Genomic DNA, 17,980 nt, shown 5'->3' on the forward strand with positions numbered 1-17,980 from the left:
AACTTCGGGTATGATTCGGAACGAATGCAATTATGGCTGTGTATGTATGTAAGTGTATTGGTTATTCTTATTGCTGTTGTTGTTGTTGGCGCTGACTGAATTTTGCGTTCGCGCGTCAATCCAGTTTCATTTTAGTTACTACAACGATTTCAAGACCTACGGACGTTTTGTACGGCGTGGTGGCGCGCGCTGCAATTAAGTAACGGGACAGAGCGTTATAAAAATAAATAAATACATCAAATACAAAATACAAAGTACAACCAAAATAAACAAGCATAGAGAACAGCAGAAATATCAAGACCGTATTACACAACTTGCCCATCAACCAAACAACGACGACTTCCACGTCAATCAGCAGAATTCAACTTTTGGTACATTCAAAATCAATTTGAGATACTCAAATATCAATTTTAAGGCTACACCTACCCACGTACAGGTGTACAGGGTGTATCTATATGTATGTGTACATTTAAATGTTTAATTTCCTTCTTTTTTCTATTCTTTTCTATATATTATTTTATTTTTTATCTTGAATTTGCGCTGTAAATGCATATATGCATAATACATAATATGCACACAAATACATACAAACACACACAAATACATACACACATGTATATATAAACATATATATACATATATGTACGTGTGTGAGTGTGTGTATTTACTATGTATGATAACTAAAAAAAACTACAATAACAAAGCGCATTGAGATAGATAGATATAAAAAGAGTACCCGAATTGCGAGCCGAATGTTCCTGTCACAGTGGCAATTAGCTGCCGATCCGACTCCATTTCGTTTTCGTTGCCGTCGCTTAGTAGGCCAGTGGAGCTTGTGCTCGTGCTTCGCCCAGCTGTTAGACTCCCCCTCCCACGAAGCACACACACACACACCTCTCAGACGTCATATTCCAAAACGTCCAGGTCAGAATTGCTGCGCTGCGGACACGTTCCATCAGACAGCTTTCTGTTTTTATCGGAGTTCATGTTATGTATGTATTTGTTTCCCGTGCGCAGTTGCTTTTTGTCATCGGAACAAATACATACATGTACCAGTGTACCAGTGTATACACATGCATACATATGTGTGTGTGCTTATTTAAATTTTAAAATCATCTCAACAGAACTAGTGCTCAAACTCTCGCTCTCCCTCTCTCTCTCTCTCTGTCATGCTCTCCCGCTCACTTCTGACCTGCTCTCATTTCTCGCACCACTTTGTCGTCATAGTCGGCGCTCAGCTGATAGCTGCGACGACGAATCACGAAGAGCAGTTCGTAAGTAGATACGATATGCATACATTCATACATACATACGTATGTTTTGCGCCTGCAAACTATTTGCAAACACACATACATACACACATACATACATATATGTGCAAGGGCGTACGCAGCTTTTCTCAAACAAATATAAATAGGAGGGGGCAATGGACACTGTTGTTTTCAATGTTAGCGACATAATAATTAACATAACATTTTTTTAAAAATATTTATCTGAAATGTAGTTTCATAATTCCGGTGACCAACCACCGTGAGCTTCTCTGTATGTATGTGTGAGTTCCATTCGATTTTGATAAACTAATTATGCAGTGTAGTAAGAAGGCGCAGAAAGTATGTATGTATGCATGTATGTACATATACACATTAATACAGAGACTATTTATTATAAAGTCATTTAGCATTTGGCGCTCATAATCGTGAGACGAGTGCTTGTTGCAAAACTTGTGCAAATGTTGAATTTAGTGCATACATACATACACCGATATATGTATGTAAATACAAGAGTATATGTACATATTTGTCGTTTCAATTTTCATGTGCGCAAAGATTAAAAATCATGTGCTTTTGTTTTGCTGTCACTTGTACTGAGTTCACATATATGTACATACATACATACATACATATATGAATATACATACACCCACACACACATCTGTGTACCGTTCGTGATTCGTCGTCAATAGTCTAACGTGATAGTTGCATAAATTAGACCAAATTAGCAGCATTAAACAATTTTTATTGTGAATCCGTTGAATAACATCAGCTGTTTTTGTCAACAGACACACAAACACACACATACATACATATGTCATATGTGATGAACATAAGAAGCTCAGCTTTTGATACTCTACTTTTTCAGTAGTTTGAATTTGAAGAGTGGATTACTGATAACTCTATTCAGCTAGCGATTTTATTTATTTAATTTTTGTTGCCTTTTTTTTTGTTTGTCAATGCTGCGAAATGAGTGTGATCAAAAAACAATAATAATTTATTTGTGACAAATCGACAAAGATGTGTATATAAATGTACAGATGTAAACACATGCAAGCGCCGTTGTCAGCTGTTTTGTGTTGTGTTGCCAAATTGTCTTCAAACACATTTCAACTTGCCTGCTGTTGGTTGTGTTTAGGGGCTCCCACAACCGCAAATATCTAACGGACGTAAGGAGTGAGTGTGTGGGTGTCTCTTTCTGCCTCTCTCTCTCTCTCTCTTTCTCTGTGCATGTGTTGTGTGTGGTCTTCAAAGAGGGAAAGAGAGAGCTCAGCAGCAGTGGACTTGTAGTGAAAACTGTTGCCCACGACAGACATATCGAGTGAGAAGCAATTCTGTGTCTATGATATTGTAATATTTAGTACATGTGTACACACTGCGCTGCATTTATGTGTGTGTGTGTGTGTGTTCCTGCTTGTGTCGCACAGCTTTGAAAGATGTGCTAAACAAAAAAAAAAAAAAAAAAAAAAAAGAATAAAAAAAAACCCTTAAGAGGATTATGCAATGCATAGAAAAAAAGCTTGTGTTTTTTTCTTTGTTTTTTTTTTTTAAGTGCTATATATAAATATATATTTATATATGTATGTACTCCATGTGTGCAATGCCCAATGATAAACAAACATTAAAACAAAGAAGAAAAACCAAATATTTCTGGGCGTCACAAGCAAAATTACGAAGTTCAAGTGCAAAAACAGTTCACACAAATGTACATCTGTGTGCGGAAAAGTATGTACAAACAGTTGTTGTTATTTAGTACACATCTAATTTTATGTAATCGAAATGCCACCTCGATTGTGAGAGCTGTTAACTCTTCTCCGATAAATTCCCATTCCCATCCGCTCAGCAGCTGGGCTTAGCCAAAAAAGGAGTTCGATTCCACTTTAAACTGCAACAAATAACACACTCACACACACACACACAACACACACAGAATGATGTAAGAACAAGAATTTATATACTGACCGGAATCGCTGACTTATATAAATGGCCAAAAACTTTTCTCTTAGCACCAAAACCAAAAATCATCTTCAGACACGCATTGATAAAATAATTAATTAAATTAATGTTTATCCAAAAAAAAACTGTTCAAACTTAAGCTGAAATCTCAAAAATGACACGATCCCTAATTAAACAATTAAATAAAATATATATATATATATATAGATTTATATGCATGTGTCGTATGTGCAGTTATTTAGTTATGTGAATTGTTTACATTGCTTCCATAAATAAGATTCGCTTTACCGTATTCTTTTACACACACAGTCATGGGCATTTGACATTTTGTTCCACATACAATAAAAGGAGCACTTCATCATCATCCATCCGTCCATCCACCCCACTCAACCATCGGCTTGATGAGAATGAACATCGTTCCAGCCGACGACATTAAACAACATGTGAAAGTAAACATAACAACTGGACTTCTCTCTCTCTCTCTCTCTCTTTCGCTCTCTTTCGCTCGCTCTCTTACTCTCTCTGTGTGTGTCTCTCTCTCTCCTTCGTTCTCTTGTAACGGCTGTCGTCGTCGTTCCTTCCTCGGCTGCTTTGCAAAACAATAAAAATCAATAAAATCTGGGCCGTTTTAAAGGTTGATTTAAATGTATGAGTGCGCCACTTTGACCCAGCTCTGCATACACACACACACACACTCAGGACACATACATATATACATTTTGTATAACTATATAAATAAACAATAATGAGCGTCCGGTTGCTGCCTAGCCGGAGGCGTTTCGTTTATTACGAATATCTCTCTGATTGTCTGACTGTCTGACAGTCTGACTGCTGGCCGTCTGTCTGTCTGGATGTCTGTGCATTGCAGTCCGTTAAGATGTGTCTGGCTCTTATGCATGCACACATGTCTGTGGCTCTGTGAATGAAAGTAAAAATTGAGATATTTCAAGTTCACTCACACAATTACACATGTGGACATACAAATAGATACACAAAATGCAATCTGAAGGGATGCTCAAATGTTTGTTATGGAGGCAGAGTTAACACCAATGCATTTGTTATTAACAAAAAAAAAAAAACCAATTCAATTTGGACATCTTTTTGTGTCCAGCATAGTATTTTAACTTATGAGCGCTTTTGGGACCACTAAATTTCTACATATATGTACATATTATATGTTTATAAATAGAAAACAAACAAACCCCAGCTGTTGTTCCAGTTATATATATATATATATATATATATATATATATATATATATATATATATATATATATTTATATATATATAGTGCAAATCTTTATAATTAGCTGTTTGGCATATAATGTTCTTGACGGGCCAGTTTGTTTTGTAAGTGATTACTTTGAAAGTTTTGTGTAAAGCCTATCAATTGCTTTGCAATCAGCTTAATATCTAAATAAAGATGCGCTCCATTTTGACTTTATGTATACGATTGTCTATAAATAAATGTTTTGTGATTTGTTAGATTTGCTTTGGCCAATTTAAGGACACAACACAAGTGACAAGCATATACAAAAGAAAGCTCCTGCATATATGTACATCCATACGTACATACATATATACATATGTACATACATTCATGTGTATTAATCTGATGGCGTATCTAGTAATTATTAGGGCAAATGATACATTCCTGCAGGCTTGCGCATCAAAATCTGCGGCCTTCAACAATTCGCGCTCAAAGCTCACTGGTTAAGGGCACACACACACAAATACCAAATATATATGTATACAAGCCATGCACAGAAATGCACATACAGCTGCGGTCAAAATAATAGTAATGCTGCATCTCAAAGCTTTTAATAAAAATATGACTTATTTTATAGTGATCAAATCGAGACCTCTTCAAAATCTTCAATATGAATATTTTAAATATATATTTTAAACTATTTTTATTTTCCAAATACTAATAAGTATACAAATTATTTAATTTAAGGACTTTAATTTATTTCGTTGATGAATTTTATAGCTTTGCCAACTTTGCTTGTGATTGCTTGTGTTTAAATAAAATTTTCACCATTTTGAACCATATTTGAAATATTTGTTTTGTGAAACATTTTCCAAGGCACTGCAATTATTTTGACCGCAGCTGTATGTATTATACAAGCAAGCGCTTCTGAATTTGCTGACGGCTGCTGTGCAGCGTGATAAGGTTATGTATGTATGTACATATGTATGTATGTATGTATAATATGCAAGTTTAAATGTCATTGCGCATACGCAGCAGCAACGGCAGCAGCAGGAGCAGCTTTGCTTGCGAAAAGCTTCTCTCTCTGTCTCTCTCTCTGCTCCAGTTACGGTTGCAGCTGTACTCTCGCTCTCAGCTGGACTAGCTTTCGCTGTGCTCTTTGAATTGGTAGGGGGCGGGGAGGTGCTCTTTGGCGGCCATGGTTAACCTATATATTTACGAGTCGCATTAAGGTGCATCGTGAGCACTTGTCTGTGGTAATGGGAGCAACTGCCACTGAATGACGCACACATAGCACATCTTACACACACACACGCACACACACACACACGCATACATACATGCATATAAGAGCAAGTAGAGGACATTTTAGATTGGCTAAGAATACATTTATTGCTCCTCAATAAATAATATGCTGAATGCATATTCAAATATTTCGAGTGTGTATATACACATACACATGAACACAGTGTGTGTTATATACACACACACACACTCTCCACACACATATAATTTGTAGTGATATCGTTCATAGTTTGGCATAGCTCAACTGTAAGCTAAATATCTTGTCTGGTCTCAACGATGCGGCATATTATGGGTATATCTTCGGGCTGGGTGCTATTCGCACTATTTGGATTCAATGTGCTTTGCACGTAATCCTTCTTGAACTTCTCCCAGCGACGTGTTTTAAGAAAATCGCCAAATAACTCTTCTCGGGAGGGTATGCTGCCTTCCAAGTAAAATCGGCGACGCTGCCAGACATGGCCCGGATTCTGTTCCTCCTCAAATAGCCAGTAGCGCGGCAAGAGGAGGCACTGTACAACAGTTCGAGCCATTATCACGCGATGAGCCATTTTCTCACCCAGCCCAAAAATACCGCCGTATGTCAAGGAGCCAACGTCTATGAAATGCGTCTCTGTAAACTGAAAAATAAAAGAAATACACAAGTCTTGTATGATATCATGTTCATTCAGATCGGATTCAACTTACGGATATTGAATCGTTTAATTCAGCTTTATGTGATTCACTAGAGTCAGTACTTTTGATTTTAACTGAATCCGATTCCACATCATCATTTTGGACATCATCGATTTCGATGCGAACGGATTGCTTAGCTGACTTTGAGCTGGAACGTTCTAAAGACACCGAAAATGCTTCAACGCTAGTCAAAGAACTTCTTGCTGATGATGATTTCGACATTGGATCTTCATCCAATGCATAATCTTCTTCGAGTAACTCAAAATAGTCATCTTCCGTGGATTTATCGTCCCCTAACTGAATTGGGTAAAATGTCGATTTTCTTTTAGGAACCAATAAAGTTTTTCGCTTGAAAACGGATTGTAATTTTCTTTTCGGTTTCCCAAATACAGGATCGGTACGACCCAGAAGTCCACAAGCTATTTCTATTTCTCGAAATCCCATTTTACGCCGCTTTAGATGCAATTAGTTTGCAAGTGAAATGATGGAAAAATGATTACAGTTCAAATATAATATTCATACCGCTTTTTTCATTTGCAAAGCCTCCTCATCTTCCACATCGGACGAAGAGGCCAAAAGTTCGTTTAGATTAAAGACCGAATCCGATAGCATTTTCTCTTTCTGCAGACCATGGTCAATAAATGAGCTACCCATTGATTTTATTGATTTTGAGGTATTCTCAAAGAGAGCTTGGTTCGCGTTCTCCACCTTGACCAGTTCGAAAGTGCTTTTACCATCCTTCTTGGTCACCTGCGGGGCATATTAAAAATTGAACAGAATTACAATTATGTTAATTACAAATTGGCAGCAATGCGCTAATGAATATAAATACTGCTATAGACCGGACCAGATACACTCACAGTCATTTTGAGGCACTGTAAAATAACACACTCGCCGCTCAGAATGAAGTGGACACAACTAACGGCTCCCCTGTCTTCAGCGTATATAGACTGCAACGGATCGTATTGGGTTAACACACAATAGCTGCAGGCCCGCACAATCTAAAGCGGAAAGTTAATGACTGATATATATATATATATATATGTATAATCTCGGAATCTGTTTAACCTGTTTGTCAGTAAGAAAGTCGAAATAACTTGACGATTTCAAAGCCAGTTTTTTTTCGTGCCACTGCTTTTTCATGAAGGGTTGCAAAATCCTTTTAAAATCATCTTCGTTTATTGACAATACTTCACAAGGCGCTGCAAAGTTAATTCTTATTGTTGTTTATTTTTTGTTGTATTTCAGTTTTTGGTTCTGCATTTACTTAGTGCCACTAAGGTGTTGAGTCTGGTGCAGTTTTCAAGTAGTTCTACTTCACCTATCCAATCGCCTGACCCAATTATGGCCTCCGACACCATTGACACTTTCCTCGTGTTCTAAACGAAAAGAAACAGAATAGCTGACATTGTGAACAAGTAAGAAAGACACCCTGAATCCAGCTGTTAAATATATTATTCTAAAATTTGATTCTCCTTAAAAAGGTTTGCACACCCAAATGTAAGCAGGTGTGGAAAGAATTACAAAATAATATACTCTTGATCTATACGAGAGCTTATATTTCAAATTAGAAATCTCTAGCTGATGAGCGGATCTAGTTTTTTATACTGATCATGAATATATATTATATACATCTGTCTACATTTAATTTATACATCAATTTTAGTCCAAAGTTGACAAAATATTATATTTATCATAGCTTTTTGTGCAACGAATTTTAGATGATTATCATCTGAAGTCTTGTGTAGCTGTAATATATCGGCAGATGTAATATATATATAATATATATACTTTATGGAGTTTTCGTTATATAACAATAATGAAATTCAACTTGTGTGTTTGTTGTGTGCAACTGTTTGCGGTTGCTCAACTCACTTTGTCGTGGACGGACTTCTTCATTTCGATCTCGCCGGATACCATGAAGTAAATAAAGAACGGAATGTCACCTTCCTTGATAAGTACGCGTTCGCCGCCAATTGTTGAAAATCTTAAAACTGGTATTAATCGGGCACGAAGTTTCTGCATGCCCACTTATTAGATCCACTTTTTGTCTTCGGGCAACGAATGAAGGATTAACACTCACCGGGGGTATATTACTGAAACATGGCAAACCTGATATAATCATGCACAACTTCTTGCGCTCGTCGATGGTGCGATTTTCCTGAGGGGTACGAAGCAGCGCCTTTTCCTATAAATATAAATATAAATATAAATAAATAAAAAGATCAAGTTTTTAAATCCATAAATCAAACAAGCTTGATCTGCACATGGAATGCGAGAACTTCTATTTCAAATTAAAAATTTCTCAAGATCTTTGCCTATGCAGACGGGCGAACGGATGTGGCTAACTTGGTTGATGATGCTGATAAAGCTGATAAAGAATGCTTAGATTTTTGCTATAGTTTTGCATAACTTTATGCTAAATTTGTTTGCCCATTTTCAGAGTCACTCGAAGCACACGTTATTTACCGCAACAGTTAGAAGGCCAATTTTCCGCTTCTGTCTAATCAGAAATGCAACATTCTTTTTCGCATTCATAACAATTCCCTGCTCCTCGGGCTCATCCAGCCACTGCTGGTTCAGCATGACGGCCCGGACCAGGCGCTTGAAGCGCAGTCGGCAGCTGCGTTTCCGGATTGATTTTGCATCTGTCTCGCGGAGTCGCTTAGCCATCTCTTATTTGAATTGTTTTATTTATTTCTTTTTTATTTCTTTTTTTAATTTTTTTTTTATATTTTGTGTTTTTGGTTTGTAGAAATATAATTATAGGGAGCTAAACATCTGTGATTGCTTTGATTTGTAAAGTTTTCTACGAAAAAATGAGACTTATATCACAACATTTTTGGAAGAATTCTTTAATTGAAACAAAACTACCCAGCATAATAGAGATCAATAAATTATAGAGAATATCAAGTAGTGATACGATTTGTTGATATCATCAGAAAATAAAGATGGTTCGTGGGAGAGACCAAGGTATTTATCTACTACTCAAATTCTCAACAAATCAAACAATTAAGATCTGGTTCCTCTCAAATCAAGGCTAATCTGAGCTATTGAGAAGTCCGAATTATTTGTAGCCCATTTAGCAATCGAGTCACAGTTTATTCAATTAGTAATTTTTTTTCATTTTGCATATTTTATAATTAATCTAATACAAATATATCAATATATATAAATGCATCAATGCTGATATAACATTCCGATTGTTTTGCAGGTACAGACACAAATATAAAGTTCTTTGAATCGCTGCATCCGAATTGCGATTGAGAAAACAAAGCATTTGAGAAACATCATTTTGTAAAGACCAGTTGTGAAGATACAAAATCGAATACAGAACATAAAAAATAGACAACCGATACAAACACACTTACACGCTCACATAGATATGTACATAGTAAATACAAGTATATAAACCGTCAAGCAAATATGCATCTATGCAACACACAGATGCCCACATATATAAATATATATCCATGTGTATAGGAGGATGATCTAGACAGCTACGCTTATTACGTCAACCAAGACGGAAACACTTTGTCAAACAAAGACACACACACATTTCTCATTGTTAATAAGCATACTCAATACAACGTGTAATACACACAACATAAACTAAAACCCAAAACAAAAAAAGCAATAAATACACACAAGAGGCCAAAGATCTAGATAAACTATTCCAAATTACTTTCATAGTCACAGTGAAACGTTCTTCAAACCACAAGCTGCAGCTTAGACACAAATCAGAGTCAGTCAAGAATTGGAACAGGAATCAGAATCGGAATCGGAATCGGAAGAGGCACTGAGGCATCGAGAGTGCAAGGTATACAGGTAGATCTATAGAGGATAGAGGCCTGCTAGCAAAATGCATATTGAAATACAAGTGGCGTTGAACTTTGTCATTTCGTATCTATACAACAAATTGCCACGTCGACGAGTCAATATCTTTGGGGAAGAATTGGAAAAAGCGTTGCGTGACAAATTCCAAGGACACTGGTATCCGGAGAAACCCTTCAAGGTATTTAAGGCTCTTGCAAACATATTTATATCAATATGTGATCATATATATATGATCTTACTTTAAAGGGCTCGGCATATCGTTGTCTCAAAACCGGTGATCCTATTGACTCGGTGCTAGGACGTGCAGCTCGTGAAAGTGGTGTACCAATAACTGATATCCTTGAGAACCTACCCAATGAGCTATCCGTCTGGGTGGACCCCGGTGAGGTGTCGTACCGCATCGGCGAGAAAGGGGCAGTTAAGGTAAGCCCACAGATATGTATGTATATATATATGTATATGTATATGTATATATATACGATATGATATATGATTTATATAGAAGCTATATTAATCGCAGATACTCTATACGGAGAACAATGAGAACCATGAGGATAGCCACTCGGCGGATCGAGAGGTTACGAAGACGTTCAATCCGGAGGCACAATGCTTTCGTCCCATCGACGTGGTCAACACGACCATGAACAACTTGAGCTTAAGTCCAAAGGCATTGCCACTACCGTTGCCATTGCCGCCGTCGGGCTCCTCACCACACTCGGTCGCTTCTAGCTCCCCGCCATGTAAGGGCAGCCCGAATCCCAATGGCTGTGTCTCCAGCGGTGCCAGTCTCTCTGGCAGCAACACTGTGACTGCCACCGCTACTGCCGCCGCCTTTGTGCAGCGTGCCGCTCAGGCGCCGCTAACATTTACAACGGCCACCTTTGCCCAGACAAAGTTCGGCAGCACCAAACTCAAGACTAGTTCCAAGCGTACCAACAGGTGAGCATCCCCATCCAGCATAAGTCCAGCATAAATGCTCAACTCTTGCAACTCTTGCCACTTCCAGCAGCTCGTATCGCATGTCGCCCACTGAATTCTCAAACTATATCAAGCAACGTGCCATGCAACAGCAGCTGCATCATGGCCACAGCGTTGGTGGCTCATCGGCGGCGGCCTTTGGAGCATTGGACGCCGTATCCCCGGCACGTTCGCTCTCACCCAATCCGCTGGCATTGGGTAACAATAAGACCGCCCCGACTGCTGAACCCTTCTATTACGCCAATATACCAATGGGCCTCTATCCCCAGTACAACGGGCAGCGCACTCTCTTCGAGCCACACTATAACACGGATGCGGCCAACATTAGCGTCTGTTTCGGCAGTGCGACAACAGCCGTCTCCACTAGCAGCAACAGCTACAGTACTTATCTCGATCCCTGCTACTTTTCCAACGGTCATCTTAACACGAATGTGAATGCTAATGCCAATGCCACTGCAACTGGAGCTGCAGCTGGAGCTGGAGCTGTTGGCGATCAGCAGCAGTTGGAGCATGCCAACAGCAGCGAGACCTGCTTTGCATTGGACACAGATCAGAGCAGCATTGCTGGCGCTGCAGTCGAGGAGGTGGGTAACGCAGCCACTGGTGAATCATCAATCGATAGCAGTCCCATTACCACGCCCACTGATGGCATTATGCCAAGTCTAAACACTGTCAATACATCGGTTGCAACAGCAGTTTCTGCCACCAGTTCTGCCACCGCCACCGCCACCGCCAACTCTACAGTTACCGGATCAGCTGCTGCATCCGGATCTGTCAATCAAGACTCCTCCGCTTCTGCTGCTAGCAACAGCAAGTTACTCGATGGCCTCAGCTCGTTCTACGGCACCGGATCCTCCTACCAGCAACTGTTAGTCGCCAACTAGACCCTTCCTGGAAACCCAGTTAAGATCATTGATAATCAAATCGCAAAGAGACAAATTAAAACAAAAAACCAAATCAAATAAATTAAAAGACGTCTGCGGTGGTAACATTTAAGAAGCAAGCGGCCAAGCTATCTTAATTTAGATTAATGCATGTTATATGGTCTTTAAATGTGACCCAAAATCACCCCAGAACATATTCTACAGTCAGAACGTTGTATTATTATTAAAACCAGACCCAGGCAGGAGTAGAAAATGATGAAAACCAGAAAACCAGAAAGCCCCAAAACCAATGCAAGCAATGCATGTAGAATGTTTAACTGTAACCATTTTAAATAGCGTAAATCACGTACTTGTGTATTACTAGGACAAGCCAATGAGCCCGACCAACCAACCGACAACCACAATCTCAACCAAGTTAAGAATGTTGCGGTCTCTGACGGCGACTCTGATCGATTCTCCAGCTTACAAAAAAAGGGGGGGAAAAGCGTTGTATGAAACTTTTCTGTTCTGTTCTGTTCTGTTCTGTTTTTTTCTTTTTCCATCCGATTGCGTTTAAACGTTATTTTCAAAGAGAAATTTTTGATTTTCACAACTTTCACATCCAGTCAGTTTCAGACTCATTCTGCGGATCCTTGCGAAGCCAGGAAATGGCTACATCAATAGCCAAAACGCGTACATACATAAATACATACATACATACATGCATACAAAATACTAACAAGATACAAGAAGAAAAAACACTCAAAACGAAATCCTTTTTAGAATTTCTAAATTAATTGTTTTTAAATTGTTATAGATACATACATATGAAAGAAGAAGAAAAAGAAAAAAACAAGATGAAAAGAATACTATTAAATCCAAAGTTGGGCATCCCTGACATAAAGTTTTTAATTAGTTGTAACTTAAGAGATAAGTTATTTTTTGTATAGAGACAAACAATGATGAACTAAAAAAAATGAAAAATGAAAAATGAACACGAGAAACGTGTTACAAAACATAGGATCGAAATTTGCATACCCTTCGAACAAGCAAGATTTGATTGATCACAATGATGGAACAGGATATCAGACATAGATATAGCTGGAAATCAGTTGCTGCCTAAATTGAAATGAACTTCAAACACAATGATTCGAAAAATAATTGCATAAATCAAAATATGACTTTTAATTGCATACTTATGAGTCGACCACAAACTATATTGTATTTTGAGTTGTCCAATTGCCAAAGGTCCGATCAAGAACATTTATTTATCATAATGCATTAGCTTAATTTATTTTATTTTTGTTTCTCTTTTTTGTTTGTTTGTTTTTCGTAGGGTATGCAAATTCGGCGCGCCGAAAAAGTTGTTTCAATTTTTTGTGTGCGATATGTGTGTGTATTACTATTTGACTTTTTTTGTATATGCATGTATATCTATTTTTATATGAACATTTGTAATTTTTATAAAATCAAGTAAAGTAAAAACAATTTTATACTTTTTATACGGGCTTACGTGAAATACCTTGTGCTATATAAATGTTTACTTTCATTTAAAAAAAAAAAAAAACAAAAATATAAACAACAAATCAAATAAGCATTTTTATTTATAGCTTATACATTCATGCATGCATATACATAAATATATATACATATATACACATGTAAGTATATCTATAATAGTTATTATGTAATTTCGATTCGGAAGCCTCTCAAATTCAAATTCAATAATACAAAAAAAATGACAAAAGAAATGAAAAACTAAAAACTAAAAACCAAAAACCAAAAACCAAAAACAAAACCAAAAAAACAAGAAGCAAGAAATATACTCGAACATTAACATACCAAATTATAACTACGGTCCGCAATTCCTTCTATATACTATATACTAAACATAGCAAAAATAGGAAAATGTTATGTATTAGCGATTGATATATATGTGTGTGTGTGTGTATATATATATATCTATATATCTATATGTTGTGCGTAAATGTATGAGTGCGTGTTGTTTTTTAAGTTTGTTATGCAAAATCCTAAGATTGATTTTAGTAATTATTTATATATGTATTCGAATATGTACCTACACATGACAAACATGAGTGCGTGTATCTAAACTTACCACTGAAATGGAAATTTAATGAAACATTTAAGTACCTTAACCAAGCTTCAAACTAACACTACTGTGATCAAATGCATGTGAGATAATGATTTTCATGCACAGTTGCTCACTATTCATATCAATGCAGAGCTGGAATGATGATTGAATTGATTGAACAAGACACAAAACATTACGAACAGCAATCTCAAATCAATCACGTTGAACATTCCGATCGTTCCGTATCAATATGCATGGCCAGAGAATTCCAATTACAAATATCATTTGACCCATCATTTTGATCATGGTAGTACAAAAGTACCTATAAATATACAAAATATTCATTCACAATATGACACGGAACACTACAAACAAAAAACAAAAAACAAAACAAAAAACAAAACAAAAACAAAACAAAAAACAAAAACAAAAGAAGAAATCTTTTATATAAAAACTAGTAAATAGTGAATTACATTACAAGCGAATAAAGCACATTAATTTTTTTACTTTATATAATATATATGAATATATATATATGTATACATATATATGTATGAGTATATAGCATATACATTATATGCAAATGTATGTCTCCATTTATCAATGTATGTATGTATATATATGTAAATATATATACATATACTAATCAGACACGTTTAGTTTCTTGTTAACTGTGAATCAACATTGAATGTCAGATTTATAAAACTACATATGTATGTACAACCAACCAACCATCTTATTGCAACCAGTTCCAATTCTGTATTCCGTAACAGATGCGCCTAAATGAACGGGGAAGCTTAGAGTATGTACCGCGGTGTACTTTCATATATATATGTATATATATATATATACCAATGAGAGAGACAGACAGATAGAGCGAGACAGAGGGAAAGAGAGAGAGAGAGAGAGAGCGGAGAGGTCGCGTTGTTCAGTATATGTATGAATGCGTGTAATACTAATTATTAGGAAATATGTAAAGAAAAAATTAACCGTTTGCTTGAAATGCATTCTCTAATTGTGATACCAATGTTAGACAGTCAGGCGGACAATGCGACTCTGTACACTACAGTTACACACACACACATGTATATGTATATGTGTGTGTGTGTACGAACACGTATATGATTTTGGAGTAAAAAATTAGATGATAAACGCGAAATGAAAAATAGATAGATATGTACATATTATGTACATATGAGTACCTCTGTATGCCCCACAATAAGTTGTTGCCCACGACTGTACAGACTACAGCCATATATGTGTGTGTGTGTATGCATGTATGTTATTCCCACAGAAACTAGTAGTTACCCACACAAAAATATAAATGAATAATAACCAAGAGTCCTTGGTTAATGCCGCCTACCTACGAACAAAAACAATAACATTTCAAATAATAATAATAACAATATTAATAATAATAATAATATAATAATAGAACGATGTACATATAAAACAAACAAACAACAACAAAACAAAACAAAACAAAACAAAACAAAAAACAACTATTTTATATACGATGCATAAATCCATACAATCTTGTAAATAGTTAGGCGCAGTATTTCGAAGTTTTTAGAAGACACCAATACACCTACACCCTACATGTATATACATATGCACATACATATGATGAAATTGCTCATTTCTATCTGGTTAAGCTACCGTTTAAGCAAATGTATGTTAAGTTAAATATGCAAAAAAAATATACATCATTCATATTTATTTTATTATATTGACAACACACAATACAAGAAAATTTGAACACGAGAACACTTAAGTACTGACACACGTATGTACATATGTACATCATTAGTGCATAGAAAAGAAAACAATGTACTTACATACATACATATGTACATGTATGTATGTGTATTCAGCTATAGATTAACAAAATTTTATATAGAACAAGCCTAAATATTTATTATTATATGATTCTTTATGTGTTTTCCAACTGCATACAATCTTATGTAGAAAAAAATAATATTTTTCAAAGAGAAAATTGAAGAAAAAACAAATGCTTTTTATACCTAGATATCTGTTTATATGTGTGTGTATATAAATACATGTATGTACATACATGTTTGTATGTATGTCTCTTATCAGAAATTAAACCAATGAGTTTTAAGTGCATACAGTTGCGTTCACGAAAATAGGTGCATTAGAAGCAAGCTGCCAAATCAAATATGGCACATACAAATTATAAAACAATAATTGTTAATTGTGGTTAAATATTTATATTTTCTCTTCATACAAGCGCTTTATATAAAGTGAAAAAATGATGCTGTTCATCAAAATATTAGAAACCAAGCTAATTTAATAGTTTCATGCTACATTTCGGTCTTATACTTTCAACAATAAACTCCAGGCAACTGTTTTATTTTTTTTTTTTTGACGATGGATAAGTCCATTTCACTTAGCCCAGTCGATACAGCTGAGAGACAGTTAGAAGCCCCACAATTTTCGTGAACGAAACTAAATGCATAAATCGTTATTACCAATTAAGTAGACGACAATTCCTGTACGATGGTAACTTTTATATATTTAAAAACAAAAAACAAAACGAAAAAAAACTTCTATTTAATTGTTAAATGTTTTCAGACATCTTAATGTGCATTACAACCATATACTATAAAGTACATATGTATGTTTGTATGTATGTATGTATGTATGGGTGTGTTTGGGGTGGCCCAGAGCATTGGAATATGCACGCATACGCTGATGTACATATATGTATGTATGTGTGCATGCATGCATAATACATATATATTGCAGAACACTTTCGCATGCACAGTCTTCATATCTATGTATATATGTACATACATATATGCGATCTGTATGATAATCAGGTTGAAGATATTGTAAACCAACAACTATTTTCAATTTCCCACTTGGGCTTGCTAAGTGCATATATGTACATACATACATACATATGTATGTACGATACGGCCATACAAATATATATATTTATATATTATTTGACACACTCATACCTTATTATGTATGTACGTCTGACAATGCAGATTAAGATAAAACTACTCAAATACATACATGTGTACATACATACATACATACATACATACATTTACATATGTACATATTTATTGATGTTTGCATCTGATTGTGTTCGATATGATTTTGCCCAAGCTTCCTCGAGAACATTCGCATGTATGTGTATGAAAATTTAAAATTTATAAATGCATATCAATAAATACAATAAAAGCGTGCATACATTGAATTTGAAGCGCTACTGATTTTCATATTTACATATGTATGTATAGATGTTGATATATATACTTAGTATATAGAGATTTCATTAACTCAAACAAACAAAAAAGATGCGAAACCAGAACTTGTGTAAATAAAAATAGTTTATACTGTAAATGCAACATATGTTTAGATAATTATATCTATATTGAATATATATGTATATATATATGTATATATATATATATATATATATAGATATATGCATACGTACATATGCGCAAGTGTTATGTATAGAAATGTAATAACTTCCATATTGAATATTTTTCATATTACCTTTAATAGAATAAAGATTATCGTATTATTCAAAAATTAACCATCTGTTACCATCTCTTACCTTGCTACTTGTATTAGCGGAGCGGGGACCAAGCCGACCAACAACCAATGGCCTTAATCCACTAAATCATGTATATATATATGAATGTATATAAATTGTCGTCCCCTTGAAGTATAGATATTCCTAATCAGCATCAGCCGAATCGATGTCTTTCTAATCTTTCTAATCGTATAAGAATTACGAATTTTGGAATTTGGA

At 35.7% G+C, this 17,980-nt stretch overlaps 2 protein-coding genes across 4 annotated transcripts; one reads left to right on the top strand and one right to left on the bottom strand.

Moving 5' to 3' along the window:
- Positions 1-166: 166 nt before the first annotated feature.
- On the top strand, positions 167-13,843 carry LOC6564741 (protein Tob1). 3 transcript variants are annotated; one of them, XM_032738516.2, is made up of 5 exons: positions 167-457; positions 9,629-10,429; positions 10,498-10,674; positions 10,772-11,190; positions 11,261-13,843. In XM_032738516.2, the coding sequence occupies exons 2-5, from the start codon at positions 10,277-10,279 to the stop codon at positions 12,111-12,113; spliced, it is 1,602 nt and encodes a 533-aa protein (XP_032594407.1). In that variant the 5' UTR covers positions 167-457; positions 9,629-10,276; the 3' UTR covers positions 12,114-13,843. The 3 variants fall into 3 exon arrangements, with proteins under 3 accessions (XP_032594407.1, XP_001991242.1, XP_032594406.1); XM_001991206.3 differs by having other exon boundaries at positions 169-457; positions 11,258-13,843; XM_032738515.2 differs by having other exon boundaries at positions 169-371; positions 11,258-13,843.
- Positions 5,901-9,109, bottom strand: LOC6564742. Its single transcript, XM_032738514.1, has 9 exons — positions 8,884-9,109; positions 8,498-8,602; positions 8,290-8,433; positions 7,682-7,793; positions 7,483-7,616; positions 7,275-7,415; positions 6,937-7,164; positions 6,427-6,867; positions 5,901-6,359 (listed from the first exon to the last, which is right to left on the bottom strand). The coding sequence occupies exons 1-9, from the start codon at positions 9,085-9,087 to the stop codon at positions 5,994-5,996; spliced, it is 1,875 nt and encodes a 624-aa protein (XP_032594405.1). The 5' UTR covers positions 9,088-9,109; the 3' UTR covers positions 5,901-5,993.
- Positions 13,844-17,980: the final 4,137 nt, after the last annotated feature.

The sequence above is a fragment of the Drosophila grimshawi genome, unplaced genomic scaffold, assembly GCF_018153295.1.
Source record: "Drosophila grimshawi isolate 15287-2541.00 unplaced genomic scaffold, ASM1815329v1 contig_848, whole genome shotgun sequence".
Classification (NCBI taxonomy): Eukaryota; Metazoa; Arthropoda; class Insecta; order Diptera; family Drosophilidae; genus Drosophila; species Drosophila grimshawi.